This window comes from Pempheris klunzingeri, chromosome 2 (genome assembly GCF_042242105.1).
Source record: "Pempheris klunzingeri isolate RE-2024b chromosome 2, fPemKlu1.hap1, whole genome shotgun sequence".
Classification (NCBI taxonomy): Eukaryota; Metazoa; Chordata; class Actinopteri; order Acropomatiformes; family Pempheridae; genus Pempheris; species Pempheris klunzingeri.
The window spans coordinates 29349773-29373858 of record NC_092013.1 but is presented as its reverse complement, the minus strand read 5'-3'; the positions used below and the strand labels follow the sequence as shown (position 1 = coordinate 29373858).

Here is a 24086-nt window from a genome sequence, read left to right as displayed (position 1 = left end):
TGAAAGAGAGAAGAAGAACTTTCACTTCCAGAAAAACTGAGAATTCATCATAATGGAAGGAAAAGATGTGAATACTGGTTAAGTTCTACCAGCAGCATCTGCACAGAGGACAGATGGTCCTGTCACATCGCAGACACATTCACATTCACATTCAGATGACAAAACAGACACTAAGATGGAGGAATGGTATGAAATAATATAGTCCTTTATTTCCAGCAATTTACAAAGTCCTGCAGGGAGACAGCCTTCCTCCAGCCTCACAGAGGGAGGGCTTTTACAAGGAGAAAACACAGAGAACACAAAGACCTCGGCCCCGGTAAGACTGTACATGTTTTTACACCAGTTTCTCCCGGCTGACTGGGACAGGTGGAGGCTGAGCATCTTGATGTGGATGTTGGCAGCCTTAGGATCATCGTGGTTCCCTGTGAGCTCAGGGGGTCGAGGGTTTGAAGCACTGAGGTTAACAAGGCAGTAAGAGGGTAAAGGGTTTTAAAGGCTGGGTATCTATACAGGGGGAATCATCTGGAATCATAAGGAGAAGCAACGCTGTGCATTTTGCCATGGTGCACTTGATTTTTGAGTTTTCTGGTGAGTTTGTGGCTTGAAATCTTACTTCTGTCGGTGCTTAACGTGATTCCAGACTTTTCAGGTGCCCTGTACATCCAGCCTACTGAGGTTTTTCAGCCTCCAAGTCGTCATTTTAGCAGATTCACACGAGCGAAAGCTTTTAACAGACACTACCAGCCCTCCTCTCCACTGCTGCATCATATAAAGTCATTATTACATTACAAATTATAATCAACTTACTGTACACCTTTTATCAATCAAAGCTAATTAAAGAGACGCTACTATGTGGCGAACCTAGCTCCTGATTGGTTACTCTGAGTTGAGCTTGGCTCTGATAGGTTAAGGCCATTCTATGTTTTATAAGTATGCTTTCCCTGTGTGAGACAGGGTGTGTGAGGTGTGTAAAGACAGGTATTAGGCACTGTGCTATTTATTAGCCTCACCGCCCCTCTATTGCGGCAAGCATCAAAAAGCTCTACTGGCCTTTTGCGAAGAAAAAAACACGAAAGAGAGGAGAAAAATGACAACAACACAGTGACCGAGAAACTGAGCCAAAATGAAATGACAAAATAAACAACCTTATATATAGAATAAATATAGTATGTACAATTTGCTTTGTGTGCTTCTAAAAATAAATAGACAAAGCATTACTTGCCCCCTTATAGAAGTATTCACAACTTTCCATTGACACAGAGGCAGAACGCTGGCACCTGGTCAGTGAGAGAGTGGAGGATACAGACGGACAGCGAACAGATGGAAGGATGCAACTTTTACAACAAGTCAAACGCTGCCGAAAAGTCACTGTGGGAGGACGTGTGTGGGTTTGAATCCAGAGGACACAGAGATGCACTGAGAAGTTGTACAGTTAAGAGAATCCCTGCAGTGCCCCCTGGTGTCCGTTTTGCAGACTACAGTACTTTGTGCATTTGATCAGCGTGGAGAAGTTGCTTCATCTTTACAGTGGTTGTTTGTTCGACAAAATTCAGGACACAAAACAATTATCGCGAAGAGTTAAAAAGATTAGGAAAAAGAGGAAAGGAATAGAAAAAAAACTTAACATAATCAACATAGTTTTTTAAAAATCAGTCAGACTGAAAAAAAAAAACAACATAAAATAATCAAGTTCTGCACATTCACACTATGTGCCCTGCACATGCATTCTGCTGGCCCCTTCGAAACAGCACAGAAGTCTGACGAGCATCGGATAAGTCAAGCATCACATGCAGATTTCTCCTAAGACTCTTGGCTTTGTCTCTGGGCCGGCGGCTGTACTCGGTACAGTCTACAGGTCAAAATGGCTCACGACTTTCTTTTTCTTTCTCCACCACACCTGCAAGGCCTCAAGGACCAGGACAGCTCATGTCAGCTCAAAGTGTGTGGCAGATATTTTGTGTGTGTGTGTGTGTGTGTGTGTTTGCACTAAGGTTGACTAAGATTTTACCCATTGATTAATCATCATCAAGTCAGTCATTCTCTTACAAAAGGTCAGATTCCTCCCTGACCACATTATTATTACTTATTTGATCATTTTTATGTGTTACAAGAAAAACATTTTTTTACAGTAACCTACCCAAAGTGAAATGATTTAGCAACATGTTGCTGTTTTGCATGCTGGTGTGACCGAGCCTTTATCAGCGCTGCTTTGACAGGGACAGCCCATTATTCCAAAACTGAAAACAGTTTGACAAATTTCCCGTTGACTGGCTGCTTCGTAGCATGACTGACTATCTTCCCCAGTTGTCAACCCCCGCAGGGTTGCAGGTTCTCAAATCCCCAGGCGGTGGGCGTCGAGCAAGCTTGATGTTTCTCAAACAGCCTGCTGCTGTCCCACGTCCACACACACCCCAGCGCACAGTTGGGCGGGTGTCCATGCTAATTGGGTATTTGTCAGGATAAGTGCTCATTAGAACAAAGGCATGGTGCCGATGTGACGGGGCTTTCAGGCAGCTGGAAGAACTACGCTGAACTTTTAGCACATCTCAGTCTAAAGGATGAAAACCTTTTGCCACAGCTCCCTGCAGCCACTGTGACCTAACGGTTCACCAGCAGCTTCAGCGGTGCGCCTTCACTGGAGAGCTTCAATGCTCCGATTTGTAGGGATCAAAACATTAACATGAAATTAAACTAAAGATATCAAATATCTACGCAAAACACAAGCACTCCGTTCCTTTCATCTGGTGTCAGACTGAAAGTGAGCGAGCGCATCCTGTCGAACTTCACTTTCACATGCTGCACCTTGTGTGAACACTATGCCGTTCAGCCGGCCGAGCTCTGCAGGGTGCACTGCAGCATGTTGAGCCTCTTGTCACTTACTGTAAGTCTGGCTTGGGCAACACAACAACAACAACAACTATCCTGGTCCAGTAGAGAGTCGGCCGATGGTTTCAGACAGGGGGACTGGTGCTATTCTCACTTGGAACACAGGCGGCAAAATAAGACCTCTCTAACCTCTTGGCAACCACAAAGAAAGAAAACACACCGGGAGCTGCAACACGCAGCCAAGTGGGTGTTTCTGTGTGTCAGGTGTTCGGACACATTCCTACCTGACGGTTGAACAGCCATTCTCCACATACTATGTCCCACTGTTTCTGTGTATTTGTACAACAAAGAAGAATCTTACTCAAGACATTACATGATGGCTGATTTTAGTAGATTTGGCCAAAAAGGGACAGAGGTGTTATTTCTGTGGACTGAAACACAATCCTCACATCAAGAGCTTAGTAACTGAGCATTAATTGGGCAATTCTCCGAGGTAAATACGTTCTTATGGTGGCTGACGTAAGTGTTTGTAGGGATTGTGATCTGACCTCAGGTCTGATATGATGAGGGGAAAGTAAGCACAGGAATTACAGTCCTGCTCCTGTTCCGACTCAAATGAAGCCATCTGCTGATGGGACTGACGCCAAAAGGGATTTAGCTTGTGACGTTTGTGGTCCAGTCCACTGTGGTATAACTCCCCAACCCTGTTCCCTACTGTCATGAGGTCAAAGTAAAACAGAGCACAGCTGGCCCCCGTGCACTCTACTAAATCAGAAATGAGACACATTAGATTTCTGGATAATATTCATTTTGTATACATGACATAGCACTTGGTGATTTTAGCTTTCTAGGCTTGTTTTTGTCGTCTTTTTTTTCATCTTGGTTTCAAGTGTTAAAACTTGATTTTTAAAACGGGAGGTCTAACGTCCCCATTGAAAATAATGAGGACTGGCCCTGCACATAGAGCAGATATGGACTCATATCAAATGCATTATTTACCAACAATCATTGTCAATAGTGTGATATAGCAAAAGTAGTAGGACTCAGTTATTAAGTAAAAGAAAGGAGGACCATTGCAGCCTGCGAGGCCGGATCCATCAGGTGGACTTTAGTCCGATGGTTGAGGTGGAGATATGTATGTTTCTGTTGTTTCTACGGTGAAACACAAACACTGTTCGGATTCTGCTGTGGTTTATCAGTCTCCTGATATCCTGGAGATGAAATGCTACTGCCCTACAAGTGCACTATGCCGTCAATCAGAGCCCTACAGAAGATTAGCCCTTTTACTGTAGACGATGTCCACTTTCAGATAACGCTCAGGCATACGGGTGATGTTTGTCACTGTCCAAGCGTGCAAGCGTACGATATGTGACTTTTAAAAAATAGATTTTTGTGTGTGTCTTTGCATGCATTCAGTTGCCCACATTAGAGTCTCTGTCCCCGATGAACCAGCGCATGTGGAAGCAGAGGGCGAGGAAGCCGGTCCCCAGCAGGTCCCCCAGAGCTGTCAGGTAGGGGATGGAGAAGTTGTCGGGGTCCATGCCTCGCCCCCACATCCAGTGGACCATCCAGTCTGCCAGGTACAGGAGGATGATCACCTGGAGAAGGACCAGACAGAAGCAAACATTCATTTCTCCTTTTTACAGGAATCGCAGAGGCTTTGCTCTTCTCCAAAAGCGACCAGAGGAAGCCTGGATTTGATTGGCTGTGTTCTCCAGATCAGTACAGCACAGCACAGTAATCTGTTTCTGAGTGCAGTTTGAAGGTCAACTAAATGGCGAGGATAGTCAATTTTGGAGTCCTTCCTGGAATTCGTGATCTTTGAAAATGAAAATTCAACCAGTCCCCACGAAGCCGACTGCATTTGTGAACTCTTGCTGCAATAATTCTCTGTAAACTCGTCACAGTGGACAAATAAATGCCAATTTTAAAGCTCCGTCTACTCGCTGCAGCTCTCATCTCCAACTACCTGGTTCATGGAGCTTGTTGGCGCTCCAACGTGACACGAATGTCCTGATGGCGTAATGCTGTTATGTACGTGAGGTTGATAACACTAAAGCTGTAATATTCTGCACGTTGGTGGAAGTCAAACGTTGTCATACGTCTGAAATACATCCAGGCTATCAGAGCTTGAGACCCTTTCTGGTACCACCCGATCAAAATAAAGCACACAGTGAGGTGTGTATGGTAAAAAGTGGCACTACAGCTGAAAACAACATCATCTGACAGAATACATTGACAGAATTATGTTAGATGATTGTATGATGACTCCAATTATTCAATTTGGTGAATCCAGTTTAGATTTTAGCTCAATATTGTGGAAGAACCAACAGCAACAAAGAGACTGAACTACTTTCTGGAATTTATACATTTATTCATTAATAAATAACAAATGATTTAGTAAATATGACTAGATTTGAGTGTGTGTGTGTGTGTGTGTGTGTGTGTGTGTGTGTGTGTGTGTGTGTGTACCTGTAGTAGTGCAGCAGCCAGGTAGAAGGTAATGAAGATGGGTGTCAGGGTGGTGTGTCCCCCCCTCAGGGAGTTGATGGTGTAGAGGAAGACGAGGTGACCCGGGGCGACCAGGAGGAAGAGCACACGGGCTGAACGAGAGTTCACAGCTGGAATTCACACAGAACAAAAGAGCAGATGCTGGAATTAAAACGTGAAATGTTTGACCTCTGCCGAACTCCAAATACAAGCCGTCATGGAAAGCTCTGTTTTTGGGAGGGACGGCGGAACGTTCCACGGCCACCCATCAACTCACAGGAGCCGAAGAAGGAGGAGCAGGGTGTGGGGCACTTCCTGGGGGTGGGGTTGGGATCCCCCATGGGCAGACCATTCATGTGCAGATAGGTGGAGATTCGACTGGCCTGAACCGCCACCAGGTTCCCTCCCACACCTGATGCACACACACACACACACACACACACACACACACACACACACACACACACACACACACACACACACACACAGAGGGTGGAATCAGGACAAAACAAAGTCATTATTGACGCGATGAGCCGAAGATAAAAACACATGTTGATGCAAGCATGAAGATGTGACAGCTCACCATTGATGACCGGAGTGAAGACAGCCATGCCAGCAAAGTTTGGGTTGGTGACAGTCTTGTCGAGGATCAAACCACCGACACTAAAAGACAGATGACAAACTCACTGAACCCTTTTCTTTCACCAAGTGACCTGTTCCACTGCACACATGAAGATCACTTAGTGCACAGTGCTTACGTACAAATTCTAGATTTACTTGAGTATTTCTACTGCACCATGTTATTGTACTTTGCGTTCCACTACATCTGTGTGACAGCTTTAGATTTACAGACCCTCATCTCCTTCCCAGCAGAAGCCATGCAGCTCCACATTTTGTGATTCTCAATGTGAATCTTAAGCGCAGCGAATGATCCCCGTGCACTCTACCTGCTGATGGCCATGGCGATGATGACCGGCTCCCAGCCAGAGTACAGGAGTTCTCTGGTGGACGGGATCCTCCTGGCTATCAGCACCCACAGGGGGCACAACGCCACAAACACGGCACACACCAGCGGGTTGGCATAGTCGTTGTAGTCTGTACGGAGGCAGGGAGAAGGCGTCATCAACAACGAGTTGAGGGACAGTTCTTTTGTTATGCAGACGTTTGAAAAGATCTGTGGATCATTTCTTTAGGCAAGTTCACATTACTGTAATAAGTACTGCACTAGGTGTTATTGTTCAACCGATGGAAAAAAAAAATCAAAAAAGTGCTTTGTAATAATTGAGTTAATGAAAAATGAAGCCGACAGAACAAAGCTTCATAAAATGGAACACATGACATTTTTATGGAAAAAAAAAAACCAAAGCATCAAGAAAACTAGAGTGTAACGTTTAACTAACAAACTAAACTAAGTGCACTGAGCTTGTGAGGACTTTCAGTGGACTGACTGACTGACAGTGAGGCCCGGAGTCGTCTCTAGGAGGCAGTGTTACGGCTAAATTGACACTACAGGAGACCAGAAGCACCACAAACACAACATTTAAGCAGACAGACCACTTACGAACACAAGTGCCAGACGCCGGCTGTGTTTGTGTATTTGAGCCCCAAAAAAAAAAAACAAGAAAGCTCAACATAATACCTGAATATGGCATTTAAAGTGAGTAAGACTGCTAAAGCTCTCAGATGAAGGGAGGAGTTATGGGATTACTCAATGTGCTCCTGTGAGTGTCAGTGTCTGTCCGTCCGTCTGGCGACTTCCATCCTAATCTAATGTGTGCAGCCAAACATTTCTACACATGCTGCTGCCTCCCATGGTAACATCTTCAGAGGGTACCGGAGGCTTTCCATGTTCACAAATGTGGCAACCTCGACAACGCTGTGCCTAAAATATTGGTTCTGCAGCTCAGGAAAACCTGCACTGTTTGCAATAAGTAGACGAGTGAAAAGTGCACTGTAAAACAACAACAATGACCCCCCCCCCCGATGCTTGTGAACATTAAAGGTACATTTAAACCAGAGTGACTTTGTTGTGGAACACAGTGACACAAACAAACTGACTGACTGAGGCAGCTCCTGTGTGCTGTTCTCTAAAATCCCTGTTTTAGTGAATGGAGTCTGGTGTGTGTGCTGTTTGTGGTTAAACCAAAAGGATCTTCCAGGTCTCTCTCTGTAGGGATCCTTTCCATGATGCTGTCACACACTTAGAATAACAACCTACTAGTTATTTAGACATCAAAATATGTAAATCTTAAACCAGGTTTGAAAATACCATCGTCATCATTCAATAAGCCAGATTAACTGAGCATTACATTAGATACTGAACGTGTCACATTTATCCTATGACTTGTGTGTGTGTGTGTTGGGGGGGGGAGGGGTTAATTACCTAGTTCCTTGTACAGTCCTGTTGAGATGCCTGCCAGCAGGGACAGGGTGATCAGGTCTCCCAGGCTAGCAGCGATGGGCGTGGCCACATTGTCGGGGTTGATACCGACTTTCCTGGACGCGATGATCACGCCGATCATAACGAGCCCTGTGGGGGTTCCAGATAAGAGAAGACTTCTGAGTGCACTGTCACACACAGTCACACGGTAGCATGTGGTCTTCTCTGTAATACGTGACCTCCAATGGTACCGTCTATTACCAGGATTCTGGGGTCTTATTAGGGGGCAGACTGGGGTTTTCTTTTCCATCAGGAAAGTTGAAGCTGTCATAAAACAAAACCTGACGGTTGGCTTAAAAACATGAAGGGAAAAGACCTGAAGCACCACAGAGCTGCTGGCCAGAGGCCGAAGAGTCTAAGATATTTTAAAAGATGAGTTGTGTTTCCCCCGGAGGCAGGACAGTATCTTTACAATCCAGTTCCCTTCTGGAAATACTGAAGGGTTACTTTGAGCCTTGCTAGCATGACAGGAATGTCAGTCAGTCAGGTAGCAAACGGGATAAGAACTTACATAACAATGTGCAACTCTGTGTTGTAGACTGACAAATGAACAAGCCTTGTACTGTGCCCCTTGTGCCCCCCCAGGATCAACTGTGAAGTCATTTTCATCCATCAGTTCAAAATGTATAATCTAAGCTGGCAGTCAGTCCAGAGTGACACAGACATGAGTGATGAGCAGCTGCTCACACAGTGTGGACATACCTAGCAGCAGAGAGGCGATGAAGGCAGTAGCCACGCTGGAGGCACACAGCAGCACAGCGTGGCCCAGCCTGAAGTGTCCCTCTGGGATCCAGCCGAAGATGACGGCAGCGATGGAGGCCAGGAACCCCACCACCGTGGCCTGGACCTGAACACACACATTCAAATGGTTCGTGTAGCTCGATCACAGGTACCACGCCACCTCCAGACGGACACCAGGCTATTTAACACCACAGACCCCAGGAACCACCTCATTCATTCCTAGTTATTAGCTTGTTATCCACGGCTGACACTATCTACAATCTACACTACGATCAATGTGATTGATGTGCAAAAATCTAATTTGACTCCTTAGATGGAGCTCCAGTGTGACTCCAGACCCTGGAGAGGAGGTTGTGTCACCACACGTCCTGCACGGGATTAAAGTGTTCATGGAACTATAGACTCTCCAAACATCACATAACCCAAGCCCACTTCAAATGGCAGATCCTCAGGAGAGCCCATTGTGGCAAAATAAATATTTCTCAAATGATCCATCCATCCATCCATCCATCCATCCATCTATCCATCTATCCATCTATCTATCTATCATTCTGAAAGTGTGGGTATGACATTGATGCTTAGAGCTTTAATTATTTCTATTCTATTATTAAATTGCTAGTTATAATTGTATTCAAATTGTGTGTGACGTCTGTTCCAGTGTTCAGAAGCTGTCATACAGGACACACACGTGTTACTGGTGTGTCCGGTAATGATCAGTTCACTGTACACACAGTGCACTTGTGAAACCAGGCTGTTTCCTGGTTTGGCAGTCATTTGATTCCTGAAATGTCATGTAAATGAGGAACTGGACTTCCTTTATCAGGTTATGGAATCAAAAGGAAACGATCTCAGTTTCTGTTGATTGTTGGATCGTTTGAAACCCTGATTGTGCATGTGTAAGACAAGGGTCATGTTGTTGTAGTCTGTCACTAGTAGCTATGCGTCATAACATATGAAGCACATAAGAGCAGGGGGAGGGGGGGCTAGGTGTCTGGAATTTCATACAGGCATGGTTGACAAAGTGGAGAAGATGTGTGGTGATTTGACTTGTAACAATCAGGTTTGACCCGTGTTTGAACAGTCAGAATTCAAAACTAAAAAAGGGATGAACAGCATACAGGGGAGAAATCTGATTACTGACTATGTGCACGAGTAAACTGAGCTTTAGAGCAATCTGACCGTTGAATTGAACGGTACATGAACTCATTATGTGATTTCCTGCCTTAACCTGGTTTGTCAGGTGGGTGTAAGCGTGGTTAGAGATGCTCCGTGACACTTGGTCGTCTCCTACAGTTTCAGTTACCTGGATGAGGGCCAAGTTCCCCATGATCATCTTCCACATGTCCTTGGCTGTGTCCATCTGACCAATATTAGCCTGAAAGAGAGACAAGGACACACAGGGACAACATTATCATCTGTGTGGGTGTGTGTGGGGGTGTGTGTGTGTGTGTGTGTGTGAGAGCTCAGACTGTGTGCTGCTGTTGCCTCTTGGTCCCATCAGAACAATCAGATGTCAGTTCTCTGGACAAAGACACTTTGATCTGATCCCTGACCCTGCGGCCGACTCCACTTATCTCATCTCCCCACTGTCACACACACACACACACACACACACACACACGCACACACACACACACACACACACACACTGATGGTCTCAAGTGGCTGTGGCTACAGTGGGCTACTGCGTGTCCAGAGCAATGATCCTAATGCACATCCACAGTGAGAGGACACAAACAGAGGACCCCCTCTTCCTCTCTCTCCTCTAACATTTACATACGCAGTGGGAAGGGAAACATCTGGACACATCAAAACACATGCACACAAAACACAAAAGTCTGTGAGTGAGAACATCCTCTCCACGCTAGGGTTCAATAAAGCAGTGTAAAAAGTGACAAAGACTGGTAAAAGATAGGTTAAATGTGAATAGTTTGTACAAATAATGTACAGACTATTTACAAATGTATGAATATATTTAACGTTTGAATGTTTTGGAGGAAAATTCCAGTTTAAACTTTAAAAAAAAAACAACTTTTGACCTATTTTTTGGAGACTAGTGATGATAACAGTGTATCTACCAGCATCATCTCAACACCACAAGCAGTCAGACAGGTTGTAAGCATACAGACCAGACTGGCTACACCAGTGGCTCTCGTAGACCCCCACAGCCCTGGCAGGTGAATCAGGTGTCTCTTCATCGACACTTCCAAATGCTACTACTACTATTAACAATTCAAAGCAAATGGTCTTATAAAAATAAGTTGATAAATCTAAAAAATGTTTAGGCTGGTTTCATGAACATACAGTTCAACCATTTACTCTCTTACTCTTTACTTACCATGGACTTTTCCTGCCCTCTGGTTACAGCTCATTCAGTCTGATGGGCACAGCTATATTTTCTCATTTGTTTTGTCGTTTCACGTTTTGTCAGAATTCCCATGTACCCCTAGGTAACTGCGGAAGCACCTCCCAACGGTAGATGTACCCCCGTTTGGAGATCACTCTAGCTGGAGCTAAAACTAAAACTGTGATGAAGGTTTACAACAGACTCTTTGGGTAATCCATTTTCCTTTTACCTTCAGAACTCTTTACATTTTCTTTTACATGTTTAGAGCAAAATATAAAAAGGTAAATCATGCTGTTGTGATGAGTAAAATAAGACCAGTTGAGGAACAGGAGATTCTTAAATGTTAACAATGGATTAATTAATCACATCATGACTTTTATACAAAAAGGTCAACCAAAGAACTGATAAACAATGAAGAGCCATAGAGAGACAGTGTTGATGACTGTGTGTTCATATTAGTGTGTGTGTGTGTGTGTGTGTGTTTTCTCTCCCTCTAATTTACCACCATTGCCACTTACTTGACGAATGCATCGGGCGACATGACAGGCCTGACTGACATGAGCATCATGTGTGTAGGACTGCATGTCTTTCTAACTTGTGTGTCTGCCCGAGTCACAGCGTTACAACCACGCTAACGCACTCTTTGCCCCTCGGCGCCGTGTACACGTGTGCATGGATGCTGTGACTGCTACGTGTTGTCGTGCTGTCATGCTGTCATTCAGAGGGGGCAGACTGCCACAGATACTGATAAGAAGGTTTAAGGCAGAAAGATAAGAGAAAGCCAAACATCTGTGCGGAGCACCGGGGGAATCATAGACTCACAATAAAGTCCACATGCAAAGAGACGAATGTAGTTGTTTTCAGACCGAACATTTATCTGCACAACATTTCAGGAGGTCAGATAAGGAGCGTTAGTTTTATACAATAGGAGCTGAGAAGCTTTTGCAATTCATCGATTCTGTGCACAGATGAAGCTCCGAAATTCACAGAAGCGTCGCCGGGTGTTATGTGATGATGTGCGATGATCATGCCAAATCCTCAGCTTTGGGAGTGTGTGTGGGCGGCTGGATTAGTGGTGTTTGGATCATCACAGAGATGGGGCACGGTGAATGCTGTGAAAGTGATTCACGGATGACATAAGAGGCATAAGAGGCTGAAATACGAGATCCAAAAGCATCACCAGGTTTTTCAGTTGAGTAATAACACTGTTCATTTTCAACTTGTTAACCACGGGGCAAATCTGTTCTTTACAAGGTTGGAACCTGAACACATGTGAACGGAGTGTATGTGGAAACATGTAATACGCATAAAATGAGGATAAAGGGGGCTTTTGTGGCAGTTGTAATCTCTCAATGTTGTATATTTTTGCAACTTGAAAACAGTTACAGCACAAAATATCATTATCACTTTACGAGAAGAGATGAGACTAAATACTCAAATACACAACGATGACAAGGAAGAGTGAGAAGCATCATTTCAGTGAAATAATCAGAAACAAAGAGGTTAAAAAAACCAAAGTAGAAAAAAATCAAAAAGGGAGCACGGTCATGTGAATTTAAAACTCCAGCAGCCAGCCAGTGCGAGGGATTACATGATTTTTTTTCAGTAATAAGCGCATTAGGAAACTTACAGTGGTCTTAATCTGCTCATAATTAGCAACGGCGTGGAAAGAAACGTGGTCCTGCTGGGGCCAGCCAGCAGAGAGCTGACAGTAATGTCTCAGGACAAGCACCAGACTCTGGCCTACTTTGTGGTGATGGATGTGAGAATTCATTTACACCGAACTGAAAACCATGCAGGTTGACAAACGGGACCAATGAAAAACTATAATATTAATATGAAAAACTCATTCAATCTGCTAGTAAGTCTTACAATTTACTTTCCCTCGCACATAAGTTGTGTCAAACATGTAAAGTGAACGTGTGTCAGAGGTCGGTGGCACGTTACAGTGATAACTGAATATGTGATTTAGAAAAAAGCCACACGTGATTCCAGATATCGTAGTCAGTTACCAACAACAACTGACAATGTGTTGAATCAGTACTGAAGCATTGTTGGGTCAATTTCCCAATCTGACACTGATTCACCATCACATCACACAGCACACAGCAATTAGTACGGAAAGTTACAGAACACTGACCAAAGAAAAGTCAACATTTGTGTCTCGTCAAATATTTAACTTTCAAATAAATACTGTCAGTATGTGTTCTTCTGTTTTCTCTACAGCCAATTAATTATGAAAACAAGCTGAACATTATAGATTGTATAATCTGTATGGATGCGTCTATATAAACCTTTAGCAACGTAACGTCATGTCACAGCTGACATTCATGTTCTGTGTCCTATGTAGCTTAAAAGCAGTTTGCTTTTCAGTCATGAAAAAAAACGTGAGCTTGACCAAATAATATACCGTTGGTCTCTTGGTGATTACTCTACTACCACTCAATCTAGTTGATAGTATAAGGATTTGGAAATTTGGTGTCAAATGTGAATTTGTTAGCTTGGAGCCAAATGGATTCCTACTTCTACTATAGCAGGTTTCCAAGAAATTTGTGTGCACAATGTGTTGACTTGTTTCATTTGAAAACTCTTAATATCTTACTAGAATAGATGCAATAGATTATTATTGTAGCGTGACTGAGTTGAGCTCTCCATGCTGGGTGGGCCGCTGCTAGCTATGCTAATCAGCCTCGCCCTGTTTCCCACAGGCCAGTGGAAAGAATGTGAGGATTGGTACGCCTAAGAGCAATACTGGGCTAATTCTCTTGTGCCTGCGTACTGTGGGATGTGCCGCTCACCCCTGGTTAGCAATGCTGCTAGGTCATTGACCCCGCAGAATGTGTTCGCTCAGAGAGCGGCATTACAGCCAAGAGCCCGGCGGAGCCATAAGCCACCGATGACAGACATCACATTTAGCAGCATGGTCTACTCGTGGAAACCCTGCAGCCTAAACTGTGACAATGGTTACCCAACAGGATACAATACACTGATCTTCTTTCTACCTTTGATATCTGTTTAATCAAACAGAAGAACATGTACTAAAACACGCATGTAAGGTTGTAAGTCAAAAAAATCTAATTTGTTCTATAGTCAGCATATTTTCTTCTGTTCTCTACTTTATATACTGCCTTTCAGCTGCAACACCGGGGCCCTTTTTATTTTACTCGCTAGTTCAAATTGATATATGCAACGTGCATCTTGTTCAAATGATGCAGTGAATGTTTGAAATGTCACAACACATTAAGACAAAAGTTTTAGAGATGAAAAGCTTTAGGCACACGCTTTAATCCAGCCATAAACAGCAAAGCGACCAGTGTGGCCAGGTGAGCAGGACGGGCAGAGCTAGTGAAAATGTTATAGATTGGGACAGGAATGCTGCTATCAGTTTCTCTGGAGCCCGGGTCATGTTGGCCAATATGACCTCTGACTCCAAGAACAATCAGCTTTAATGAGTCTGACAGGGGTTACCGGGGAATGACACGGATTGGGTAACTTTTGTAGGGGAGACTCTTTACACAGCCACAATCAATTCCTCAAGGACACTTTTTAAAAAACTTTTTAGACAGATTTTTTATATAGAATTTGTGTGCAGAACATTTCTTACCGCTGTGGAAAGTCTAGAGGCCAGCGTCATCTCCAGGTTGCCTTTGAGCCCCAGCAGTGCAGGAACCAGGATGAACACCTCTGACACCTCCACGAACACCGTCCAGTGCTGCAATGACCACCACATGACATCAGCAACACAACATTCACATGATGAACACACCACATGCCACAGCAGACTCACAGAGACAAGGCAACTGTCACCTGCAGATGGAGTTAATTCTTATTTGGGAGCTGAATGTGTCTGTGACCTTGTTCTTTAATATTGATTCAGTGGTGACACCAGACCTGTACGATGGAGCAGATAGTCTGCTCTCTATAGACCTTATGCAATATGTCTCATGCCAGCTCTGTGCTCTCCTTAAACAAGACCAAGGTCACTGGGACTTTAAGCTGAAATGATTTATCCTTCTCCTCTTTTGGCTTCCATTCTCTCCTTTCCCCTCACCTTTAGCCCACCACTCTCAATCTACGGCAGCTTCCCCACATGGAGACCAGACAGAATGGTATCAGAATGGTATATTTCAAATTACCAGTTAGTTCTTAAGAAAATACTAATATTGCTCTAGTATGAAATTCATTTCTTGTGTTGTTTCATGAGCTGTGTAGAGATTCTTGTTTGGTTCCAGAAAACAAAGCTTCAAGAATGGGATCATCATCTTTCTGCCTTTAGCTACCTTGCTACACCCGTGAAACAGCAAAAGAAAATTGGGAAAAAGCAAGCGCTAAATGGATGGAAGTGAATATTTTGTTGTAAGTCAGCTTAAAGAAATAAAAACTCATAATTTTGCGTATTTCTTTGGTCAATGTGTCTACTGAAAATAACATCTACTGGATATCCTCTCGCCAAAACTGAAATTGGCGGCAGCAAACACAATGTCAGGCTGAATGGATGAAGTGAAACGAAATTGCAAGATGGCACTCTGCTGACAGAGCACGCAGTCATCCATGAACCGTGAGGACTAAAAACTACTGACTAAAAAGCAGGTAAGTCAGTCAAAGCCTCTACACCTCAAAGTCCGTCAGTGTTAAGAGAGTCATCGCGCTGCGTGGGCTTGCTGCTCAGCCCCCACATGCTTTACGCCCAGAACCAAAGACATGGAGTGAGACAAAGTCAGCCAGAAGCTGGCCCAGCGAAATCTAAAGGACAACTTGCAACGTGCAGTGAGCTTATTAGAGAATTACAAATCATTTTCTGCATGTGCAGGAGAGCGTTTCTGCTCAGCTATGCATCCAGATCATAGCAGATGGCCTTTACTGAAATGTATGCTTGGAGTTATTAGTCCTGACCCTCGATAACCTCCTCCCTGGCAGTCGGCCAGCCCTTGAGAGTTGGGTTCCCTGTGAGTCCACGGGCTTGTCACTGTGGTGAAGTGCCTCTCTCTGCTGTGCCTCCATTAGAGTTTGTGCAGTAATAGCAGGTTTGTGGTCTGCTGTGGCCAGAAACAGAGCTATTGCTGAGGCTGAAGCCATCGATCTATCTCCAGTAAAAGTGCTTATCTTTGGAGCCGGCCCCGAGGGCCCCCAGCACTTACTGTCCAGCCTGCCCAAGGCTGAATCAATATTCACTGAGGCTGACGGAGAAAAGAAATGAGAGGAGAGGAGAAAATAGATGGGGGGAGGAAAGTATAGGAGTAGCTGACGTTGAAGCTACGTACAAACACTGTTGGCCCGCCTGTGTTTCTGTTTCACTGTGTTGCTCACAGAGATGTACAGGGCCGATAACGGGTGTCTGCGTCTGCAGTTCGGTTCATGTTGTAACAGTAGGTGTGGCAGCTAAACTCCACTGTGGGTTAAACTCCTTCCGTCTATCCCCTTGCTGTCATCAGGCCAAGCAGAGCTCCTTTCCAACAGCCAGCCCCTCAGCTTGGCTCACTGCCTCTTGCCAACCCAGCAGCCTTGTGAGCACCTCTGTGAGCACTCCTCTCTTCTTTCACAGCCGCATGTTTTCAAGCTTTCTCCCACTCTCTCTACTTCTGTCTCAGTCCCCTATCTCCCTCTTTGCCTCCCCCGTGGTGATATATGTTGTTGTCTCCATGGAACGCTGGCTCTGAGCCAAACAAGCCCTCCCTCCTCATGGCCACCTCCTCGGTTCTAGGAACTCTACTGGACAACCCAGTACCTCTGTGTACAGACCTATAGGAGCTCTGGTATGCAAGCCCCACAAGGGTCGGGTTGCCCAGTTGAGAAACATGGCCCCATTTTATTTGTGATCACTGTACTTGCTGTACTGAGCGGGGAGCTGAACCTGATGGCATGCATGCAATGTAAACGCAACTCCGGCAGCGTCACAGAAACGACATCAGGTGGTGTGTGTTTCACTTTCCTGCTGCTGCGACATGGATGGTAAAAGTTTGAATCCGGCCATATGCGAAATAGACGACATAGATGAGAAAATGACCATAGCTGTGGCCAAAATGATCAGGCGAACTAGAGTTGAACCTAAAAGATGAGTGTTAGTTACGCAACATGTAAACAAAAAGCATGACCAGGCTTTAAGGTAACTCCTAAAGCAGCCTGAGATGTGGACTGTTGGCATTCACGGACCAGATGGAGGTGGACGAAATGTAAAGCCTGAGCTATCTGTGCAGAGGGCGCGCAGATAAGCAACCCGGGACCCTTGAAGGATTCCACAGGATCCTAGACAGAGTAAAAGATTAGCCAGGGTTTGGGGCAACACAAAAGCATTCAGACCCACTAACCCTTTCAATCTCTATCGCTCAGATCCTAACCAAGTCGCTGTCTGGGATGTTGCCAGGCATTAATAGCTGTGAGCTGATATGTTGTTAATGATTGTTAAGACAAAACATCTTAAAATGAGTGACTCAAACAAGCAGTCAGTGAAATAGAAGTGCAAATGATCCATTGAACGTTTAGCCAGTGCTAATGCTGGTTGTGGGGCCTTAGATCATCCATTTCATATTTTGTTGGTTAACATTCAGTCAAATCCTGGCAGGAGTGGGACACTAATGGTACATCACATTTGAGCACCGTCTTTGTCCGGTGAACGGTCCGTTCGTTGAAAGCCAGTAGCTGGAGTGGTGACTCAGTTTGAGGGAATAAGCCCACGCTCCGGTTCCACAGCAGCCGCTGCTGTGTGAAAACCGGGCAAGTGGATGTGGTTGGACCAAAATTGGTGCCTGGTGGGCAGCGAGGGCTTGGCTGGTGTTAAAACCATTGTGTCGACTACGATTTCCTGTTTACTGGTGCCTGTATTTTTAGCCTGTTTGTTTTTAAGGATGAAGCTGTATCCCGCTTCTTTGCTTTATTTGGGTGTTTAAGTCTACAGACACCACAGCGCAGGACAGACCAGAGGCTAGACACGGAGGCAGACATAGACATGCAGAGGATCTGTTTTACCAACAGGTTTTTTAGGCTTTTGGTTTGTAGTTTGATTTTAGACTAAACTGTCTTGTAACTGATAGCGAATCACCACTTTGGCCTTTGTCAGCTTTCACAGGACTCAACTAGCACCGCATGACCTTTACAAACCTCTAGTCCAAGTGAGCCGGTCCCTCTCAGAGTCCTAGGTTTGTGGCCCTGTCTGTGAGAGACTGACGGTTTTAGGTCATTCAGCTGCCAAGTCACTAAGCAGAACTATGCAGACGTCTCACTCCCCTATACCAACGTGGACAGTCTTTTCTGGGCCAGCCTCTAGTGGGAATGAGGCCATAAGCTGTGTGTGTGTGTGTGTGTGTGTGTGTGTGTGTGTGTGTGTGTGTGTGCTGAAGATGACAAACGTTAAAGAGGTCCCATTTCAAAGAAGCCTTATAGAGAGTGACGCAAAAAGCCAAGTCATGCACCGGTCCAAGCCGCAACTTCTAAACTCAGGCCAGGCAGACACATCAACTAAAGGCTCTGGCACAATGCAGTTTTCAGGCTGACTTTTAGCAGAGAACTGACCAAACCAGAGAGAGAGAGAGAGAGTGAGAGACTGAGAGAGAGTTACACAATTACCTTCCTGCAAGGACAGGAGGGATTAGCTGAGTTAGCATTTCACGGTGTCATGGAGGGGGAATTAGGCGGCGAGACAACCTGCTAGATGCTCAGCCGAACTCACTGGGACGGTCGTCTCAGGCCGATCGTCAGGCCTCACCTCACATCTCACAGCAAGTGTTTCATCACGGTCTGCCCGCAGGCACAGGCATGGCCGACTGGAAGGGAAGGATTAGGCCCCGTACCTTCTATGTCTCCTCTTTCCCAGCCTCACCTCTAAAGGAATAGTGCGCTGAGTGTTTTGGAAACTAGAGAGACCGCAGCAGCATGGTGCCTAAGTTGAGGCAGCATGAAAACTTTTTGACCTCAAACCTCTGCATTCCTGGTTTAGTGAGGATACCTAACCACACGGTAATGGAGGCTCTGACACTGCATTGTGTTTTGTTTTCTCTCTGACTCTAGCTCTACTGAAATGTGCTGCCATTTCAGGTGCTCAAAGAAAGCACACTTCTTCCCCTGCCTCTTCCCCTCCTCTCTGTGCTGAGTTCCTGGGGTCCACCATGTTGGCATCAGTGCGCTTGTACACAATGTGCCCGGACTGGTCTCCTGGCAGCCTGACACCTCCGCTTTATCTGCATCACAAGCTGACTTTAAAGAAATATATGACCTGTCAGCATGAGTTTGGCCTGCATTTCTACACTGCACACTTAGATGTGCTCAGAGTAAGACAGTAACTAGACAGTGAGTGAAGAAGAAGAAGAGCAGGAAGAGCAGTTATATCTTTGTAAACACCTTCTATTTTTGTCTCTACTATATCAAAGCATGCCAGATTTCTGGGAGAAGAGTGTGTGTGATAGGTCATTAGAAGGTGTACGCAGTGTCCGTGCCAGCCCCGTGGACAGGCAGGCTGGGCTTAAATGAGAAAAACGTCTGTAAATACCCCCACGGTGTGTGACAACTGCTCTATCCACCCATCTCCAAAGGCATGCCATCAGACAGGCTATCAGCACAATGACAGTCACATGGCACGACAAATGGGGCTCGCTAAACCAGTTCATTCGAATGTTCCAAGGCAGGCCGGTCCCACAGAGTGACTCATGGCGTGCCTGGAGCACCGACGCTGCTCAGAAACACAACTGTGGATCGTCAGATGAACTTTACGGGGGGTTACATAAGATGGAGCTCCTATTGGTTTTCACAGGTACCTGGATTTCAAGACATGGAAATAAAGTTCACCATGTGTGAGTGAGTGTCTCTGGACATCTGAATCAAGGTCATTCTGTGATACTATCCTCCACATAAAGGTGAAAGTATGTAGGCCCCAAACTGTTTTGTTCCTTTATCCAAAGTACCCAAAACACTTCACTTTTCATTAGTGTTTCCACACATGTTCTTCAGCCCCGTCAAAGGATAATTAATTACACTGAATCCTTCATTTGGATTTACCAGTTTCTGATAAGTATCTGACAGAGCCAAGCACACCGTTCATAAAACTGTCCCGTGTTCTGTGATCACTATGTACAGAATAGAGTATGGTGAGATAACTCACCTGGACAATGTCTAGCACCATTCCAGCTGCCACTGTCCCGAACCCGGCCAGCAGGAAGGGGAAGACCACCTGCAGGCCAATGGAGAAGGAGGTCTCCTTGAGGGGTGCCGGTGGTTCTGGGCTCTGGTCGGTGCTGGTGTCGTCGCTCTCGTTGCTCTGGCTTGCGTTCTCCAGGAGAGCATCCTCCTCCCGCTGACCTTTGGCATTGGCCCGGCAGTCCAGCGTCACCACAATCTCCGACCTGTCGTCATTCTCTCCGGTCTCACTGGCCCTCTCTGGGAAAGATGCGACCTCTGTGAGCTCGAACTCTCCCCCGCTCCCTGGGCTCACCTCCTCGGTGCCCTTGGTGAGGATCACCGGGTGGACTGAGCAGTTGGAGTTAAGGAAGGTCGGGGTCGGGGGGCCTCCCTCCTTCTTCCCCTCAATGGCCCCAGAGGACATGTCGATGTCGGGGAGTTTGTCTTGTTCTTTCGACCAAAGTACCATGCGGAAGCCTTTGGAAGACAGTGGGCTTGACAGGAAGAGGTCAGCGCTTTGCCTCGTACTTTTGGGGAAGTCAGAATGGAATTGGCCACCTGATCTGGTTTTGAACCTGATCAATCCAATTGATTTATCCCATTAAAGAGGCTTACAGGGAGTGGGGGACGCTAGTAAAGACCAGGAGAAAACTGCTCTGTAAGAAAAAACCTGCAGCAAGGCACATGCAGCCGTGCGTCTGCAGAGCCCGTGTTCCTGTCGGTGCTTCGGGAGCAGAACCAGTATGTTCTCCATTCACTGCAAGGTGCTCAGGGTAGGCCGGCAAAAAAAAGAAGAAAGCATAATGGTTCGAAACAGAAGAGAAAGGAAAGCTATCAGCTTGGGGACTCACCACAGAAATCCCCTCCAGTCAACTGTAAACAGTCCTTTAAAGTACAGTATAGGCAGAAGGGACAACAGAGTCAGAGGTATGGAGTAGCCAGGTTGCAGCGCAGACTGGTCCTGCTCTCAGTCCACTGGTCGAGTGAGACTGGTCGGTGCACCGGGCCGGGAATGTCTCACCTTACACCACGTGGCTGCTGGCAAGTTTTCAAGGGTGATATTTAAAGGTCTGCAGTATGAGGATTGAATTACAGGCTGTGGAAAAGAAGCTCCGACCAGAGTGGACAGTCACCTGGGGAAAAAGAGCAAATCATTCAGTCAGAAGTGTAAACACCCTATAGATTTATTTCCAATCATCAGTAGCTAACAGACGGAGGATGCTTTTTGTAATTCTGATTTTATTCTGAAATTATCTACACATAAAATGATTAAATAGTAAAACCAATAAAATACAGCCTAAGTAACTTTGCATTCAGCTACATAACTCCCCAGACAGAAGTGGCATAAGTGGTCTTGTGGTGTTCAAGCCTCCATCTTTGGAAAAATAACTAGATTTTTGTCCATATTGTAAATATGAGCCATTTTTATCTCCCTTATCACAGAAGAACAATCTGAGATGAGCGTGCACATTTTCTAACAATCTGAATGTTACAGGAATATTACATGCATATAGAGTAATAATATAATATAATATAATAAAGTCTTGAGGACCAATATTTGGTATTGTTATAAAAACTCCTTAAGCATCATCAGCTCTATTTAACCCCAGCCAGAACCTCTGCTGACACCATGGCAGAAGTGAGAAGAGACCAACAGTAAGTTTAAAAGCAGTTTCATCCACCGCCAAATTTCCTCCAGGCAGCTAAAAATATTCAACCATTAACGGAGGTGCTGCCTGCCTGCATCCTCTGGAAACACACGGTGTCACTCCGCCGTCAATGCAGCCCCCCAGCAAGACATCCCTTCCTGTCACACCTTTCAAAGTAAACCCCCTCCAGCCCTGTGGAGAGCACAGCACACACTGTCTCCAGGCAGCCCCCCCACTCTGATTGAAAGTAGTAACAGCCAACATAAAAGGTTCATTTAAGGAAACCGTGGCCGAGACTTTCTTCCCAGATTAGAGACGTTTGAGAGCCACTTCCAGCAGCCTGCAGGCAAAACTCTCACCTCAGAGGACACAATCAGGAACAGACGCACCCATAGACCTACAACTTCTACAGAACCGTTGAATGAAGAAACATTTCTGACCTCATCATGGAAACAGGTGTGTGGGGGCACAACTGCCCATCCTCTAAGCTACAGGAAAACCCCACATTCACCACAGAGTATCGTATTAACGTACTTTCGTGATGCAGGGAGTGCACGTTCAGAGAGCCTGGATGAGTTGACTCAACTAATCAATTCCACTTTTACTCATCTGGTGCCTTTAAACCCAGAGCAGCACAGGAAACACAGGAAACACAGCAAGAACAAGATCAGACAACAACTGACAGAGTTTGTGGAACCAACAATTACAGGACAATAAAAACCAATGAAATAAATAAAGACAAAGGGATAAATACAATATAAAAATCTGTGATTAAGACTTAAAAACTAAAGCAGCAAATCTCACAGCTCCTCAGACAGACGGGGGCCAATAAAGGCTCGATCCCTGCCGATCCCTTTTGTTGAAATGCTGACAGGAGAGCAGCAGCGGAGGACCTGAGGCTCCACATCACACCTGAGCCCAGAGGGTGATGAGCACCTGACAGCACGCAGCTGACATGAAGCCAGGTGACTCATGAGCAAACCAACACTTTTATTTTGAAGGCCAACGCGCTCGGGTCCAGTCTCACTTCTGCCGCTTTGACGCAACTTTCCTCCGCCTGCATGTTGCGACATCCGCACACAGACTGTGGCTTTCCCCGCTGAAACAATCCTCTGTTTAGTAGTCAGGACCAATACCACCCGAACCCAACATGGCACAGGCGTAAATTAGTGCTCCCCTGGTCAGGGCTGAATAGACGAGCCCTCCTTTTCTATTCTGCTGCTCATTTAAACACGGGCACAGGGCTCCCTGTTCCGACGCCGGGCTGGAGCCGTGTCACCGCCACTACCACCACGCGTGTTTAACTCGTGGAAATGAACGCAAACGCCCCATAACTTCCCGTTCTTTACCATCGCCACACGAACAGGGCAGCGGAGGAGCAGGGTTTGTCTCCAAGTGACACATTCCGGTAGATACAAGGCGTTACGTGACCCTCGCGCACTCTCTCGTGTGAAATAGCAGCTAAAATGTCCCGCAGGTGGTCAGATAAGAAGCTCCACGGCGGTGGTTACCTTTCAGTGTCCGCAGGAGTGATGGTCAGTGGGAGCTCCGGGGCTGGATGTGTCCTGGATGTGTCCTCCTCCGCCTCTTGGTAACGCGCGCAGGCTGAGGCGTGGACGCCGGTGCGCACGCCTTAAGTACGGTACCGGCTCCGCACAGCTGCCTCAATGGTTAACGGTGGTTAATGGTTAAACCCTCCCTCCCGCGCGGTTAAGGCTGTGTCCCAGTCTCTCCCGACCCCCGTCACACTGCACCCCCGTCCAGTGGCCCCCGCCGCCCGGCTGCTTGGATGCGCATCTATAATACACCCGTCCGGTGTAGGGGGCCAGGAAGCCACAAGGCGGGCCCTCCCTCCACACTCTGAGCTAACGATACAGACCCCCCCTCCACCTCTCCCCTCCCTCTACCCCCGTGTGTGTGGAAATTTGTGCCAGTCTCCCCCACAAGCCTACTAATTTACTACCAGGGGGAAGAGATAGAAGTTTTAATTTAACAGCAGCCTCGACTAGAATGAATGGATACACACGCATGTCCGTACAGTCTAACTGAGCCGGTGGGTTTTAGTCACTGATCCACCAACAGAGAAGAAATAAATGCAAGTCTTACATAAGTAAAAGGTTTGAAAGTGACCTGGACAACACAGGGACAAACACAGGGACAATACTGGGACAATACTGGGATAACACTGGGACAACACTGGGACAACACTGGGACAACACAGGCACAACACAGGGACAACACTGGGACAACACTGGGACAACACAGGGACAACACAGGCACAACACAGGGACAACACTGGGATAACACTGGGACAACACTGGGACAACACTGGGACAACACAGGGACAACACTGGGACAACACTGGGACAACACAGGGACAACACAGGGACAACACAGGCACAACACAGGGACAACACTGGGACAACACAGGGACAACACTGGGACAAACAGGGACAACACAGGGACAAACAGGGACAACGCTGGGACA

General features: G+C 46.0%; 1 protein-coding gene across 1 annotated transcript; it reads right to left on the bottom strand.

Moving 5' to 3' along the window:
* Positions 1 to 184: 184 nt before the first annotated feature.
* On the bottom strand, positions 185 to 23151 carry slc41a1 (solute carrier family 41 member 1). Its single transcript, XM_070839928.1, has 11 exons — positions 23110 to 23151; positions 19933 to 21082; positions 14449 to 14556; positions 9801 to 9872; positions 8459 to 8603; positions 7700 to 7846; positions 6264 to 6411; positions 5900 to 5979; positions 5594 to 5728; positions 5299 to 5447; positions 185 to 4424 (listed from the first exon to the last, which is right to left on the bottom strand). The coding sequence occupies exons 2-11, from the start codon at positions 20416 to 20418 to the stop codon at positions 4239 to 4241; spliced, it is 1656 nt and encodes a 551-aa protein (XP_070696029.1). The 5' UTR covers positions 20419 to 21082; positions 23110 to 23151; the 3' UTR covers positions 185 to 4238.
* Between the last annotated feature and the right edge of the window lie 935 nt (positions 23152 to 24086).

Excerpts from the sequence above, each read along its gene's own strand:
- slc41a1 (XM_070839928.1), bottom strand. The coding sequence starts at position 20,418 with ATGGTACTTTGGTCGAAAGAACAAGACAAACTCCCCGACATCGACATG. Across the intron at positions 9,873-14,448 it reads CCTCTAGACTTTCCACAGCG|GCTAATATTGGTCAGATGGA; the intron begins GTAAGAAATGTT and ends TCTCTCTTTCAG. Across the intron at positions 5,729-5,899 it reads CTTCACTCCGGTCATCAATG|GTGTGGGAGGGAACCTGGTG; the intron begins GTGAGCTGTCAC and ends TGTGTGCATCAG.